The sequence below is a fragment of the Spermophilus citellus genome (genome assembly GCF_964194105.1).
Source record: "Spermophilus citellus genome assembly, chromosome: 1".
Taxonomy (NCBI): Eukaryota; Metazoa; Chordata; class Mammalia; order Rodentia; family Sciuridae; genus Spermophilus; species Spermophilus citellus.
The window spans coordinates 4741658-4759338 of record NC_138182.1 but is presented as its reverse complement, the minus strand read 5'-3'; the positions used below and the strand labels follow the sequence as shown (position 1 = coordinate 4759338).

General features: G+C 42.5%; 1 protein-coding gene across 1 annotated transcript in view; it reads right to left on the bottom strand.

The window, feature by feature from the left end:
• NALF1 (NALCN channel auxiliary factor 1) overlaps positions 1–15617 on the bottom strand; it is a 567265-nt gene extending 551648 nt beyond the window's left edge. Inside the window, exon 1 of the mRNA XM_081295683.1 lies at positions 14602–15617. Within this exon, the coding sequence (XP_081151809.1) occupies positions 14602–15537 (936 nt within the window). The 5' untranslated portion in view covers positions 15538–15617. The remainder of the gene's footprint in view (positions 1–14601) is intronic.
• Positions 15618–17681: the final 2064 nt, after the last annotated feature.

Sequence of the window (17681 nt, the reverse complement as noted above, 5' to 3'; positions counted from 1 at the left end):
CTATTGCCATATAATAACAGTGCTCAAATTGTCCATGAACAGTTTCCACTGAAGATCTATTTTTAAAGAGCAATATTCATTTGTCCCTATACTGCCTCTGTTTCCATGTAGGATGCCAAAATTATATAGCAAAATGCATTCCCAGAGGAAATGATGGCAAATTAAGATATTAGAATGTTCTTTATAAGGACCCCTTAGTGCCTCTGGCCAACAGTTATCACGCCCTTCGCAAAGAGTCAGTGTGAGATCTCTGAGAAAAAGCCTGTGTTCTCTCCAGTGCTGACGTCTTGGTCCCTCTGCCTTGCCTGCTCATTGCACAAGAGGCACAAGCAGTCCTTGAAGGTCACCTTCCCATCAACTGGGAAGTCAGGGCCACTTGGCAGAACAGCCCCTTGGAAGATTCTCTTTAAACATCACTACATTAAATGCAATACATATTGCCATGGTATTTAACACACACACACACACACACACACCATAAGTTAAGAATAGGCTCAAGGAGCCAGGCACCGTGGCTTGGGAGGCTGAGGTAAGAGGAGTGTGAGTTCAAAGCCAGCCTCAGCAACTCAGCAAGTCCCTAAGCAATTCAGTGAGATTCTGTCTCTAAATAAAATATAAAGAAGGGCTACAGATGTGGCTCAGTGGCAAAGCACCCCTAGATTCACTCTCTAGTACCAAAGAAAAAAAGAAGAAGAAGAAGAATAGGCTCAGGGTCATATGAAATACCCCAAAAGGGAGAAAGCATTACATTAACATTAACTACAACTAAACTGTTCCAATCAATCAAGGGTAGGACCTGGGCAGTCTGGAATTCCAGTCCCTTGCAATACCTGCACAGTTGCTTCTTCTTGCCCACTGTAATTCAGTGTTAGCACATTTACATAAATTAATATATTTGGATGAAGATATGGTTTTTCCCTAAACAATATCTACTATGAATTACTTTTCTACAAGTCGTCGACTGTAAACTTGATATATTGAGGGAAAAAAAACTGTTGAATGTATCACAACATCATTAGCTACACTGATTTTGTATTATGAATATTACCAAATTGTGAAAAAATGCAAATTTGCACTACTCAGCTTTTGCACTTAAAGTGAATATTGTGAGAAACTCAAACATACATCTAATTAAAGTATAATATTGAAAAACTGTGCACCATTTCTGAAATAGTGATTCATGCTTTTCTGACAGGCTATTAGCCAAAAAAAAAAGTTGATTAACACAACAGTGTATTCAATGTGTGCATATTTGTAATGGTCTCTACGGTAGTTGACTATTGGTCTTCATTTTCATTTCCTGTGTGGACACAATAAAAAGGGAATTAGGAAAAGCTGACAGCATCAAAACTTCTTCTTTGGCTACAACCTATTTTAAAATTCCTACCTTTTGAAATGCTTGAAGGTTCAGACTGACCTTTTAAAAAAATATGAAACAACAGAGGAACACCAAAGATGAGTCCCCAAAGCTTTAAGGAAACATCAGAAAGTTTACTATGAAAAATTCTAGTTCTTAATACCATAATATCTTAATATCACAAATTAAACTTTAAAGCAATTGATACATGTAAGTTAATTTAAATGCACCATTTAAAATTTGAGACATAATAATCCCCGAACTTTCTTAATGTTCCACAGATTTTAAAGTTATTTGGAGAGAAATACATAAAAAGATTAGGTATTCTATTTTAATGTTTGGTTTTGCTGAGAGTGAGGGAGAGAGACCCTTCACATCCTTGTAGGTGAGAAAGCATGTGCATGGTTGTCTAGTCTCCAATTCCAAAAGACAACAAAATATCAAAACACTTAAAGACTACATCAATCATTTTAATCATTTCAAAGACCCAAGTCATTAAAATTCATTAAATGTAGAAATCAAAACCACAGCTGAACAGCTAACAACTGCAAAAAATAAAAAAAAATACTCCATATATCCATGAGCAAAGCTAGCCTCTGTGGATGGACCTGTGCTCACCCACACTAGAATCCCTCCTCTTCACTGAAATTTTCAGACACATTGAATAAAGATGAGCATTCAGTTTGAAAAGTCAAAACTGAAATGATATGAAAGGATTCATGTTTTATAAGTGGCTTTTAAATTTTCAATACATAGTTAGAAACTTCCTGGAATAAATAGAATATATGTGAAACCTGTCACAATTTGCCAAACCTGCAAAGCAGATCAGATGTAAAGACCACAATCATGAGGACAGCAAGATCATTTGCATGGACAAGTGGCCTTATGGGTTTTTTTTTTTTTTTTCCCACTGTTTTACTTCGAGTTGGGCATGAAGCCATTGCCCCGGAAAGTTCCTCCACCTGACAAGTCCTTGCTAAATGGCCCATAGCCACCAGACCAGCATTCACCACGGGACAGGAGGAAACCTGTTTTTAAATGGTTTAAGATTCAGAGTGATCTTTATAAAAAATTTGTTTTTCTCCAGACAGACTGTTGCAGTCTGATCCTTAATGTTGAATTTATCATAAGTGCCTTAAAAAAAAAAAAAGTCTATCTGGAAACCACATTCAAGATCTCTATCCAGACTAGAAAAAGGACAACTTTGATTAGAAATACTGATATTGGAGAGAGAGGCTCACCATGCTATCCACAGCTGGGAGGAGGGTCTGACTGGTGAGAGCAGCAGGCTGTGCCCTCCGGGTCACTGGGAGGAGGACCATCCCTAGCTGGGTTCTCTAATGCGCTTGCTCTGCTCTTCTCCCAGAGACTCTCAGCCTGGACTGACACACCCCATTTTACAGTCGGTGGTGGAATAAGCCCTGGGTCCAGGACCTTGGACGGGAGGCCCCCACCCATCTTAGCACCAAGCTGTGGAAACAGCAAAGGTTACAGGTAAAGCAAATTATGGTGCTTATTATGTGCCAAGTGATTTTATATTCTAACCACTCCTGAGTCCCCCATCACCCTCCTTCCCCCTAAAGCAAAATCAAAACAAGCCAGGCAATCCTAAAACTACACATGTTCAAAAATTGGACTCTGAGTGGAATGTATTCTGGTCAAGACCATGATGATAAGAGGCAGATGTTACAAGGTTGGAATTCTGGCCATGCCACGCTTGATTGTGAGGGCTCTGGCACATTTCTTAACTTCTCTAAGTCTCAGTTACCCTGATCATTGAAGAAAGTGAACTTGACCCAGGAGGCCGGATTGTGCACAGGATGAAAAAGATAAGAATGTTCAAATTTTCACAGTAAGAATGAGATACAAGAGTGGGACTCCAAAGGAGATTTTACACAATGGCTTCTGTCCTGTTGACAATAGCCCCAAAGAACTGTTGTGGAAGATTAATATGTGAAGAAGTACTCTGAGACCAATGGAGAAAAGTCCTGTGCAACTTGTCTCTACCGGTGCCATTGTGTCATGGGGTCCTGCTGTGCTCGAGCCATTTGTTTGAGAAGTTACGATAGTGATTGTCATGTACATGAGCACAAGAGGTGAAAGAGTATGTGTTCTTGAAATTCACAATAACAACAAAATAAAATACTTATACATCATTCTCAGCTCCTATCTATCACCAGAATAAGCACATATATTTAATTCTTTATTTTTCAATTATTCAGATGGATAAGAACATGAAGAGAAACCAGAGAAACAATTTAAAGTTCAAGTTAACAAGACTTTGTCTTTTAAGAGCAAAGTGCTATTACTAAGAAAGTAGTTATGATTTCCATGTAGAGAAATGTTCCCTCCCACCAGAGCAGCGGTGAGTACAACCACACTGTGCACATCGTCACTTCTGGTGCTGGTGCCAAAGGAAGATGGATGTGAAGTGTTTAAACTCATCAGGTCTAAACTGCAACCCTAGGAAAGACAGCCTCCAGGCCCATGACCGTAACTTCCACCCCTCCGCACATCTTCTACAGCCGTGCACTCCTGATCTCCCGAACACGCTTTTCTGTTGTAGGACAGTGATGGCTCCTTTACCAGAACGTTCTTTCTTGTGTCAAGCATAGATCTTCCTGCTTCCACACCTGCACCCAGAGCCTAATTCCCACCCCTAGAGTCAGGAAGCCCTCTCCTCCCTCATGGAGAGCGGCCTTCCTGTGCCTCCCTGGGTTCTGTTTTCAGGAAGAGCAGTCCCTCTCCCCATCCCAGCCTGCAGTCTTGTCTTCTACCACTCCCTCTCCTGTGTCCTAACACCTGCCACATTGGCAAGGCTGGTGGCTCTAGTTCAGTGCCAAGGCTATCTTATTAGCTCTGCCTCTCCAATCAATAAAAATACTAATAAGAGTGGGTAAAGGTGGAGTTGGACAGAGCACAACAGAAATATTGCAAAGCCAGGAAACTAAAATGCAGGACAAATTTCCCACCTCTGCAAACAGCATTTGGAGGTGCCAGAATTTCCAGTGCTTAACAAACTATATGTGCCCCAATTTCCCCAACACTATTTATAACAGTAGGTTTAAAGAAGAGGAGATATGGTGACAATGGCTTCTCCATTGTCCTCACAGGAAGACTGTGGGCAAAAGTGCTCAACTTCCCCTCCTCAAGTAACCCAGCAGGGTGCTTCAGCAGGAGGCGCAGCACGTGTGCACTGTTAATCTGAAATAACTGCAGAAACATGGAGCTGTAGGAACAAAAAGTTTCTACTCCAGCTAAACTCTCACTTTCCATTTTACTTAGTGTTGTTCAAAAATTTAATCCACTTTATATTCCAATCTGTTGGTCCTATAAATTATACTATGGAGTCTCGGGGAAAGTCATTTTTTAATAAAATATTTTTAGCAATACATACTACTGTTCAATAGTATTAAATATATTAATCATAATATATTTAAACTATTTTCAGCAGTTGCTGATAATTTCATATTTTAAGGCAGCATTTTTTTATTATTTGAAAATGAGTTTTCTTTTTGACTTAAGCATATTCAAGTTGATGTTTTATTTATTTTCTGAAATCCTGAAAGTAAATCATTATTCCTTTTTAAAATACTAACAACAAAATAAAGGGTCTGGGATGTACAACAGCATGTTCAAGATTCGGCCTCTTTTTCACCCAAAGCTGAGTAATGGATGGGCCCATCATGCCTTTGGGATCTGGTGCCATCACCAACATTTCCTGAGTGTGATTCTTCCAACCTGCCTCTCTCATCTAGGTCTTAGATCAAAAGTTACATTTGATCTAAAATGCATTTCATCACAAATCATCCACTCTTCTAAACTCATAGCCACTTTCCCAAGCATTCTGCCCCTTTTCTCTTGACTGTCACACTTAGTGAAGAGTGGCGGGGCTCCTCTTTCTTTCCTCAACTCCAACTCATTCCTTAAACCTTCGCATTTTGACATCTCTTCCTGCCATTCCATTGAGACTACTCCTGTAAGGTCCCCAAGACTTAAGTGCCAAATTCAATGACCTATTTGAAGGCTTCGTTCTACATATTTCTTCTGCAGGGCTGCAGTTTGGTTTCAGAATGTCACCCCAAATCCCATGTGTTAGAGTGTTACTCCCAGCTTGGCACTGGTAAGAGGTGGTGGCAAATTTAAGAGGTGGGGCCCAGTGGGAGGTCTTCTGGTCATTAGGGGTGTGTCTTGACAGAGACAGTGGGACCCCAGCCTCTCCTCCTCCCTCCTTTCTTCCTTTCCAAGTCATGAGGTGAGGAATTTGTACATGTGCTGTCGCCATGATGTGCTGCCTCTCTACGGCCCAAGAGCAACTGGGCCAACCCCTCACGGACTGAAGCCTCCAGGATCAGGAGCCAAAAGAAACATCCTCTCTGCTGACTAACAAACCTGCACCTTTCAGACCATCACTCTCTCCTCCCCTCTCCCCCACCCTCTCTCTCTCTCTCTCTCTCTCTCTCACACACACACACACACACACACACACACACACAGATACACACACTCTAACTCTTGCCCCCGTTCCCACTCCTCCACCCTCTCTCTTTACAGTCTTTTCCCCTGGTCTCCTTTCTGAACCCAGCCAACAGGACGAGCCACGGCCCAGTCACCTGCCTTTGTGTGTCACTGCAGCCATCCCCAAACTATCCAGAAACCCCAGCAGGGCTACACCAGACACGTGAGTGATGGAACCTTCCCGGACCTCCCAACCTCAGCACATACCACATGGAGCAGAAACACGCCACTCTCCCTGGGTCCTGCCTGAATTCTTGACCTACAGAATTGGAAGTAAATTAAATGGTCATATTAAAAAAAATTCAACTTATACATTCTCTTCACATTATCTGCTTTTTAAAATCACCTAGTCTATGCTCACAGCTTCCAGATCAAATCTACATGAGGGTGGACTCCACACCACACTCACTATTCCCACACTGGCTATTCCCATGATATATTTATTATTCACTGGGCATCTTCTAGTATTATGTCCAAAAATGAACTCCTTCCTTCTTTCACCAAACTCATCTCAACCTATTCTTCCTCTTGTATTTCCTATGTCATTCAATGGTGTCAACATAGGCCTTGCTTTACACTTTATAAAACCCGTTTTATATCCTCCCTCTACATAAAATGGTTCACCATGTGCTAAAGTTCAGAAGTCTCCTGAATCTGTGTTTTCTTTTCCACTTTCATAGCTACTGCAATCACTTAGAATTTCTGTGCAACTTGGTCACCACCAGCCATGTCAGCTATTTAAATTTAGAATAACTAAACCTGAAAATTCCCCTTTCCCTAGCCACATTTTAAGTATTCCGTAACTGCATACTCACTGGACAGGGTAGAGAAGGAAAAGGTTCCCTGACCATTGGAAGTCCCACTGCAGACTGCTGGTTCAGAAGACTCCACGGCTCTGCACTGACCTCTCTGTCACCACTTGACCTGTTCCAAGCCCATGCTACCTGGTTGCCAGAGCTAATTTTTAAGTGAATTAAATCATCCCAAATGAGTCACTTAAAGAGAATTCTTCTCTTACATTTTAACTTATAGATAATGCAAATCAAAGGCTTTCTTGTAGGATAAATGATATGCCCCAGCACAGATATCTCTCAAGTGGCATTTCCTACACACTTTTACACATGCTGTACACAGGATTATGGATTAATTGTGTCTGCTTCCCCCCCGCAAATCAGCATTGAAGCCCCAACTCCCTATGTGACCATACTTGAAAATTGGGTCTGCAAGTGCAGGAATGCTTAATTGAGGTTTGAAAAGTGGGGCCCTAACCCAAGAGGAGTGATGTCTCTGATGAGGAGGAACAGGCACCAGAGTTCTCCCAGGGCAGGTGCACAGAGCAGAGGTCATGTGAGGATGGAGCGAGGAGGTACTCTGTGCCTGTCAGGAGGAGCCTCCCCAGAACCAGACTGGCGGTCACCTCGGTCACAGACTTCTTGCTCTGGACCTGTGATAAATGAACATCTGCTGCTAAGCCATTCAGTTTGTGCTATTTTGTCAAGGATCCTGAGCAGACTCATATTCTCAGCCACATGAACTTAAGAACTCAGTGCTAAGAATGATCACAGATCTCCAAAGTTGACTTCCTCTCCTCCGTACCTTCATACCCACTCTTTCTCTAATTGGCTCTTGATGTGAAATCAGACACCCTTGTGTTCTTCTGATCTTAAGGCCATTCATTTATTCTGTCCCTGTGCCTTTGAAGGGATGGATTTGGCCATCCATCCAGCTGTCAGGGCTCTCAAAGCTCTGCCTTCTTAGCTGGCCATATCATCTGCAAATTGTTTTCAATAATAAGTTCAAAATAAGCAGAGGCAGCAATATTGCAAAATGTTTAACAATTGCTAATCTATGTGAAAGATTGATGTGGATTAGTATACTAATCTTTTAATTCTTTGGGATGTTGTGAATGTTCATAAACAAAGGAAAGAGAAAAATATTTAAGGTTATGAAATGAACTTCATATTTAACATGACCCAGATGTTCAACTTTGGGATATTTAGCTGTATGTCCTTGCTTTCCTCCTCTATGGAATCTGTGATGATGCTCATCCATGGGGTTGACATGAGGAGTTAATGAATGAGAGGAGTTCTGACTTCTAAGATATTCTGAAGGTTTGGGTTGCTGCAGAAGCTACTTCTGTTACTGAAAACTTCAAGTAATTTTCTGAGTCAATACTGTGTTCTAATCACCCATTTGCCTATTAGTTCAATTTTAAATAAATGAAGTTGGCAATAGTTCATAAGAAAAAAAAATTATTTTTGATGGGAGTGGAGATGCAGCAAAGAATCCTGAACTGTGGGTTTCCCATGGGACAGAGGCTCTGGAAATGCCTCCTCTAAGTGGCAGGGAAGGACACAGCCAGACGACAGCAAGGCACACTGACAGGGAGGAGAGGAAACAGGTGAAGAAGGGGAACGTCATCCACTTCACGCTCAGATGGAATTCACTCTCCTGTGCAGGATGGAGCAGCCGGCACACTATGCTCATGCGTCTGCATGGGAGTGCTTACTGTACTCACTAGTCACAAAAATGAGAGGATGAGCTGTTACCAAGATCAATACTGGTATTTAAAAAGACAGGAACATCTATATTCTTCTGGATTTTTATCATTCGTGGACATTTTATTTATAAATGACTGAACATGAAAACCACTAAGGAGGAAAAATAACCACTATATTTAAGATTTTAAATACCCAAGAGTTAGATATTTGCATTCATTCTAGTACAAAGCACAGTATAATCATTCACCACTTATCAAAAGACAAAGAAAGAAAGAAAAAAGAACACGTTAGCCATCTCTTGTTTTGAATGCCAAAGAATTAGAATGAATTTCATGAAGAAAATTCTACTACGTGGACTATAGTTAATGTCTTACTATATGAAACTTAGTTTTCATTTTTCATAGTATCTTGTGACATAATTCTTTTAAAAAGAGGTTTTGTTTACATCGATTTCCAAAAAGACCACTAATGTCCTATTAAAATCACTCCTGAATTGATCGGTAATAATCCATGACTAGTCAGCACCCTAAAACTTCAAAAACCTGTAAGTCAACTTGTGGTTCCAGTATTATAGAGATAATTAAAAACAAAACTATAAGAAACATAGTTTATCTATACAATGAAAAAAAATTGAGAAGGTTTAATGAAGTGAATACATGAAGAGGGACTAGACTTGAATCAGGTGAAACCATGAAAAAACAACAGGTTTTCTCTTAAAAATAGACAATTTTGAAAACATCTAAATTTTATCTCTTCAAATAGGATAAAATCATAGATTTAAAAAATAGCAAGGCAGGGTACCTCATCAAATAGTTGACTTGTCTCAGGAAAACATCCCATTTCTGTGCTCATGGGCTCGGGGCAATATGGGGACACAGTGTCATGGGTGGGTCCTGCTAGAAACAGAAAACCCAGCCAACAGACCCAACTTCAAACAGTCAAACCTCTAGTCCTCCACACGTGCATCTCCTCGTGCTCAAATTTTCTGCCTGCACATCGCCTCCTGCTGGTGCCCAGGTAGCACCTTCTCAGCACTTCTGGTCTCCTACTTGCCCCAAGCCCTCTGCCTGTCTAATTGCTGTCTCCACTCTTCCAAAATATGTCTGCGTTCTATTCTCATCTGCTTGACACACGGAATATTATGTAAAACTGAGACACGGGACCTAAAAGGTCTGTCCACAATGGTTGTCACTGTCAACCAGAAAGTGGTTCTCAACCTTGGCTGCACCTTGGAATCACTGGGACGACTTTGAAAGAGCTCAGGCCCAGGACTCAAGCCAGATCAATGACATCAGAATCTCTGGGTTTGGGGATACGCAGGCCTTTCTGTTTCCAAGACTCCTCAGGATACTCCACTGTGACCCCAAGGACCACTGTTCTAGAGTTCCCTATTTTGAGGAACCGCTTCATGATATGAATTAATACACAAAACAAGAGAGTCGGTGCTTAGTCATTGTGAGATTGACACAGTGAAGGTTTTTCAAACTGAGAGATAAAATAAAAGCAATACCTCAGAAAATTCAAACCCAAATGGTCCTTTATTTGAGACAGTTTTCTGCATATTTGTTCTCACATGTTAAACTTAACAAGAAAATGGATTATGATTTATATGTAAATAGCCTGAGACTGAGGGCTGGATTGATTGTCTTTCCTCTGTGCTTTAATTCACCTTGAATAGGCACACGTTGACCTCATCTAATACAGGTGATTAAAACCAACATATATCTGCAAGCTTTCAAACCTTAGGTTTGGATAAGTAGGTTGTGCCCTATATAGCTACTAATTTGACCCAGTTACAAGTCCAAAGTAAAAATATTCATTCTTTGATCTGTAATACAACAGAAATCCACTATTAATACAAAATTTGGGGTGTTTCTCTATAAAAGCAAAACACAGATCACAAATTAGCAGTTGCATTTTGAGCAAAAAATATAAGAGATATAAATCTTGGTCATAAAAATATGTTACTGTCTTTGGTCTTACAAATAACCTTATTAGTGATTAATCATCTGCATGATCAGACTGTTGCCTTCTGTACAGAACCATTCAACTACAAACAATTTGAAAATAATCAAGTGGCAGAATTTGAAAGAGATCTCTATAGATGTGTTCTTCATACTTCTGGGCAGTGACCTAATATGTACAATAGTACAAAATAAGCAGCAAAATGAAATATTTATTTCAAAATTTAAATGAAAAAAAATGTGAATAATCTTATTTTTCATATAAAAATATGGAATCTAAAGTTCATAACACTAAAATAAATAAGAATTAAGATTTTTTTTTTTTTAATTGCACATTATGTAACCCAAACACTGCATTCTCAGATCAGGTAACATTGTGAACAGTACCTACCAAAAGTCAGAATGTTGCAAGTATCAGAAGAGTTACAGAGGCCTAACACTCACATCATATCCTTGTGGTCAGTGTCTGTTAAATATAAATAAGCAATAAAACCTTCTTTGAGATGAGGCTATAGAAATACTTTTATGGAGCATAAAGACTAAAGTTTTTGCTGATATAGGGAAGCTATGGAGGATACAATGACCTATGTAAAAATTTAACCTTAAAAATCCATGTTCTCTCACCACGTATCTGAGGGTACAGTCCTTAAGGAAAACCTCAGTAACTACAAAAGTTTACCCATAATACAAAAAAGAATATTCATAAATGCCATGTTTTACAACATTTATTTGTAATCCTCCTCAGGAGCTTAACATATGTAAGAAAAAATTCCTTATTTAAGTAAAAATCAAGCCTAAAAATAATATACATTTGTAATTTTGAAGCTTAAAATATTACATTTTTAATATTGCCTGCCAACTTGAAGATTTTGACAGATTTGTCAGATTCTTATTATATACCAAAACATTGTTTTGAATAACACTGCAACCAAAAAGAAAAATCACTGTTATAATTTTTGCTATCCATTATAAAATGCAGCAAGTTAAAATCTATAGTATAAGTGATATGTGCAACAGGTATTTTTGTTCTTTATGTCTTCATATATGAAAATTTTTATTTTTAAAAAAATTAAACCAGTTATTTCTTACATTACTACAAGTATTCTTGGTTGTGAATTATTCCTATAATGTGGTATAATATAAAGGATTATCATGGTAGATAAGCTCTATTGGAGCTCAAATTACTAGCAATTCAGATACCATGATTCTATTAGATATATTTTAAGTTTTTTTTTTTTTAAGAAAAAGTGGTCAGAAACTATTTAAAATAATTTAAATCAAAAGCAAATTTAATCCATTTTCCTTTGATACATATGTGGAATATGGTAAGTTTTAGTGAAGAGAGAGAGAATATGAAAACAGAAAGTAAAATATATTCTAGCAACTAATCGATTATTTGGTTATATTTGGGCATAAAACATTAATATATTAGTATATTTTCCTAAAGTGTTAACCATACTATTTTGTAGTGCTAACATAATTTTACATATCTTATCCACAATTTTAATCAATGTATTTATAAACTATTGAATTTTTCATGAATGTATTACCAATTACAGAAATATAATGCATTTACTTTTAATGTATTCCATGACTTTGTAACTTCCTTAAAAATGGAAAAATTTTCATAGAAATAATCTTTTTTAGTGGGAGGTGGAGGCATATTGCTGGGATGGAACTCAGGGCCTTGCCCATGACAGACCACTCAAGCGCTCTACCACTGAGCTACATGCCTGTCCCAGAACTTTTATCTGTAACAAAGCTCTGTTTGATAGTCATTTTATAATTATAATTATGTTTGAAATAATTGAGAAAGAAACTCAGACACAATCTTCAAAGACGACAAGTAACATTTTAACCCACGTGACAGAGTTTGGGTGCAGACACATTTGTGGCTTTTTCTGAATCATAGATTAACTATGCGTTAAACTAAGGAACTATGCTTCTATCTCATTTCTACATATAACCAATTGATTTTTGAGCCTTAATCCAAGAACACCAACACTTTAAATTTAAATTTATATATTTTAAATGGCTACCGTGTAATACATAAGTATTTCCAAATGACCAGCAACAACAACAACAAAACAAACAAACAAAAATCCACAAAAACCTCTACAGCAAAGAAATACCTACAAGACATCACACACAGGCAATAAATTCTGTGTCTTGGTGAGTAGAAAATTCAAAAAATTTATATTTTACTTTTCAACGTGAAGAATTTTTTAAAGAAGTTAAGATTTTTAAAGGTAATGTGCCTTTGTGTATACAGCTAACTACTCCTACTTCCTACATAAACATGATGCTGAAGTAGTTCATAATATTACAAATCTATCTCATCCTATGTCTTATAGCTATCACAATTTAAACATCAAGTTGGGAAATAATTTAGGCAAGGAGGAAAATAAGCATTTTAACATATTTGTGTGGACATTTGAACAAAGATAAATCTGATATACATATAGAAAAATATGCTGCAGTCTCTTGACAGCACAGAGTATCTTTGAAATACTGAACTATGCAAATTTAAAGTGCTAGAAATTTCTATGAGGGCTTACATTCAAGGGAACAGGCATGTTCAAATTATTACCACAAACAACTTCTTCAATCTATCAATATTGAAACCTCTGCAACCTTGTTTTAGGAATAGAATTACTCACACACAGCAGTTTCCTTCCCTTTTATATTTTCAGTGCAACACATCTTGTCAAAATAAAAAGCTCCACAGTAAATACACTAAGCATTCATTATTAATTTCTGTCATTAAGATTGAGTTTAAGTCCTAGGCATGAGTAATAATGGTATTATAGAAAATTGAGACCCACTTATCTAGCAAGATAGCATTCTCAGTTAATGCCATAAACTCAGAATTACTATTTCCTAAGATGTATGCTTCTAGTCTTAAGAAATGATCCCAAAGCCAGGTCAGATTGAAGTTAGCTTAATTGTCAAAAGCACAACTAATCAAGCCAAAGTAAAATTCAGGCCTTGACCCATATTTATTTAAAATAGGTATCAAATACCTATTACTGAAATAAGTCTTCTCTTGGGAAAGCAATGCAAATCCTTTATCTATACTATCATGGATACAATTTCCAGGTGCATAGCAGGTTAGAGGTAAAGAAGGACAGTTGTTCCCTTTGTGTGTGAGGTTGGGTAAGTAGGGAATAGAAAGAAAGAGAGACAGACAGTGCTGTCTCACTTCTTTTGAAAGGTAATGATATTTATTGTGTTGTTTAATAAATTACCCTAGTGGAAAACACTGAGACTTGTAGAGATTCTGTCATCATTTCTACCCTACCAGAGGTCACTGCAGTATCTTCATCTTAACACTTCCCCTGGAAAATCTCGTTTCAGCACCAGGGACAGCAACACCTTTAGCCTAGGCTTGCCTAGACCAATGCAACTTGCACAAACTTCTTTGTCAGTCAGCAAAGGTTACATTCCTTGTTGTATTCAATAGGAAGAGCTTGAATATAGGCTACTAAATATTTCAGCCTATTTTTAATTCATGGCACCAAAGATTTGCCACTTAATACTTATGAAGACTAGTTACCCTGGAAAATCCAAAGAAATTACAAAATGTGTCTGATTGATAACCTAACATTGTTAATCAACCACTAGATACTTAATTACAACTTTCCATGCCTAGTGAATGTCACATCAATGATTATGCAAATATTAAGAAAAGATAGGAAACTTAAGTAGAGCTAACTAGGCCTCAGACTTTCCAAAGATGAAGAAAAAATGCCCTGTAAAAGCAGTAAATGTTTTTTGTTGCTTGTCCTACATAAACAACCACTCTTTCTCTGGCTCCTCTGGTCAACCAACTTCATGACGTCACTGCACTAGGGTTCAATGTGCAGGTCCACAGGCCAAGCCAGGCATGGCAGTCTCTGACTCTTCTGACTACCTGTGGTCACCAGTGTGCAGTCCAGTCTTCGTGGTAAGCCTTATTCAAATTCTATTTTTTTTAAATATGTAACCGAAATAGTTAAAGCAACGGGTGTATAATCTCAAAAGACCAGGGACTTCCCTGATCCTCCAAGGATCCCCAGAGGAAGACACCAGGCCACCAGAAATTCACCAGAAATTCTCAACTGAGCAGCAAATCAAGCTCTTTTAACCAGTAAAACAACGACTGGAGCAACAAAGCCAGAGCCAGAAAATATCTCAAAACTCTGACACATCCACTGAGTGAACAGAGATAGAAAGGGACAGAAAAGGAGGTTAAAAAAATAAATAAGCCCACTGTTCCTACCTTACAGTCTTCGGGACACGACTTCACCGAGTACTCCTCGGATTGCAAATACTTATGGAGCACACTTTCAAACTCTTCGTACTTCTCCTGAGCGTGGTGGTCGTAGTCTTGGTAAGCTGCGACGCACTGTCTGCAAGTGGTCCTCTCTCCGCCCTCCGTGAGCACCACATCCAGACTGCAGTTCAAAGTGTTGGGACTGGACAGCCCCGAGAACAACTCCCAAAGTGTGTAGGAATTACAAAACGAAAGGTAAAAATCTGACAAGTTCCAGAGCGGAGTTGGATGCTCGCCCCTCGCCTGCTGCTCCTCCCCCCGGGCCGCCGCCCCCCGACTCCAGTTCCTGGCGCACACAGCGTCCGCGCTCTCCACGGTGAAGCACTGGCCCGAGGAGGCGCCCTGGGGGTAACAAGTCTCCAGGCGCCACACGGGTCTGGCAGAGTTTCCTAGAAAAAGAGCCTTGCTCCGGTTATTTTTGCCTCGATTGCCCTTGCCGCCGCCGCCGCCGCCTCCCGGGGAGGGGGGCAGGGTGGGGGACGAGGAGGCGGAGAGGAGTCTGTGTGCCTGGGCGGCGGGCGAGGACTCCCCCATGCTGGCCAGGAGCGCGGGCCAGGAGGGCTCCTGCTGTCGCTGCCGCTGCTGCTGCTGCTGTTGCTGCTGCTGCCGCTGCCGCTGTTGCTGCTGCTGCTGCTGCTGCTGCCGCTGCTGCTGCTGCTGTTGGTGATGCTCCTTGTCCCGGGTCCGGGTCAGTTTGGCCTCGGCGCAGAACCACAAGTGATCAGAGAGCAGGACTGTGAAAAACAAGAGAGATGCCAGAGACAGTCGCCATTTCTGAGCCCTCTCGGAATCGATGAACGGTTTCTCGTTCTCCCGGGGTGCTGCCAACCAGATTTTTAAGCCGTCGTCATACTGTCGACACATCCAAGCACCCCTGGTCATATTTTGGGAACGCACAGCCCTGGCCGACTCCACCGTGAGGGCTCCTGTGCGGGTGTCACCACAATATGCATTGACTTAAAGGGTTTAATTTCCTTATCCCCTCCTCCCGTTTCTTCTCTCTCTCTCTCTCTCTCTCTCTCTCTCTCTCTCTCTCTCTCTCTCTCTCCTCTCCCTCTTTCTCTCCCTCCCTTTCTCTCTCCCTCTCTTTTCTCTCTCTCCCTCTCTCTCTTTGCCTACATAAATATTACCAGGCTTTGGAGGAAGATCTGACTTGTTTCCGACCTAATCATCAGCCGACCCCATCCTCGGTGGAGTGGGAAACAATAATGCAGAGAGGGAGAGAGAGAGGGAGAGAGAGGGAGAGAGGGAGAGGCGGAGGAGGCTGAGCTGGTGCTGGCCGGTGGCGAGGCTGAGTACTGGAGGTGATGGTGGAGGTGGCAGGGTGGCTGGCTGGCGCTGCTCCTCTCACCCCGGCATTGTCAGAGCGCGGGTCCCCATGGCTCTGCTGAGGACAACCCGCTCTCCCCTGCCAGGGGCATGCCGCGTCTCCGCTGCCCACTGACTGCGACCAGAGCGCCTCCCCTCCTCCTCTTCTCCTCCTCCTCCTCTTCTCCTCCTCTTCCTCCTCCTTCCTCTCCTTCTCGGTTCGCGTCTCCTCCGCCTCCCGATCCTACTTCGCGCTGCCTCTGCCCGAGTCCGGAGCCTGGGCAGCCGCCGCCGGCACGGCTCTCCCTCCCCCCCACCCCCCACCCCGCGCTCCGACTGCCGCCGCCGCTGCCGCAGGTCTGCCCGCGGGCGCCGCCGCCGCCGGGGCTCCGACTGCTGACGCCGCCTCCCCCGGACCTCGGGGCCGAATCGCCTGGACTGGGCCTCCCGAGACCGCAGTCATCTTCAGTCCCCGGGCTAAGTTGCCGCCATCTTCGTCCTGGAGAAACACTTTTTGGGGGGGAGCGCTGAATTTTGCGTCATCTCCTCCCGCGCCGAGGTCTCACCATCCTGGAGCCTTGGCGGCGGCCCGGCCCCGAGAGAAGGGCGAAGGCGCGCGGGGCGGCGGGGGTGAGGGCCGACGCGGAGGCCCCCGCCCGGCTCCCGGCCGCGATGGCCTTTCCTGTCCGTCCCCTCCCCACTTTTTATTTTCTTTTGTCACTGAAGAAAGTCAGAATGCAGAGTGCGCGGCCGAGGCTGCGGTCTGTCTCCAGCATCGACCACCCTCTGCCTCTGAGAAAAGTCCGAGCTGCGGGCGGGAGGTCAGAGATCCCTGCGGGGTCCGGGTCCGGGTGTTGCCATCTCCACTAGGGAATGGCCTCCTTCAAATGGATGGTGGTCGAGGAGGGACGAAGTGACATTTGCTGACTGTGAATGTGCCTCGCGGTCCCTGGACAACCGAAGATTAACAGCCCCCACTGCGATAAATATTCTCGGTTGATTTTATTACAGGGAAGGGACGGTGTGTGTCTGTATGTATCTGTGCAGATGGTCACATGTCGGCAGCCACATATGTACTGCATGTGTGTGTGTGTGTGTGTGTGTGTATAGTTCCATATTGGCCCACGTTTTCCAGTTCCAAAGTAAACGATTACAAGTGGACTCGGAGACTTGGGGAAACGCAGAAATACCCGCACCACCTGGACCCGGGCGATCAACGTCTTAATCTCTGAGGATTCCTTCACCTGGGAGCAGCCCCGGCTCGGGCGGCCGCCCCCGCACCCCGCCCCCCTGCGCCCAGCCCCCACGCAGTGGGCTCCTCCGCCGCCCAGGACTTCCGCAGCGGCGCGCGGGCTGCTGGCTGCAAGCGCTGCAGTCCGAGGCTCTGGTGCCCCTTAGCGTCGGCTCTGGGAGTTCTGAGAAGGGAAAGTGACAGATGCGCTGGAAAAACCTGGGGTCCCCCGTTTCCGGCTCACAAGGGTGGACGGTGCGAGCTAACGGCAGACTACTTGGATCTGAAGATTCTGTGCACACCGCCCTGGTGGCCGCCAGAGCCGCCGCGCGAGCGGAGGCCGCACTGGGACCAGAGAGGTGCGGCGCACATTAGCAGCGCCTCCAGGCGCAGGACCGAGGTGTGCTCTACCCGGCACTCTCAGGGTCGCCCCCCCCCTTCCCTTCTTTCCAAGGACCCTAACCCAGCGGGTTGCGCGATCGCACTA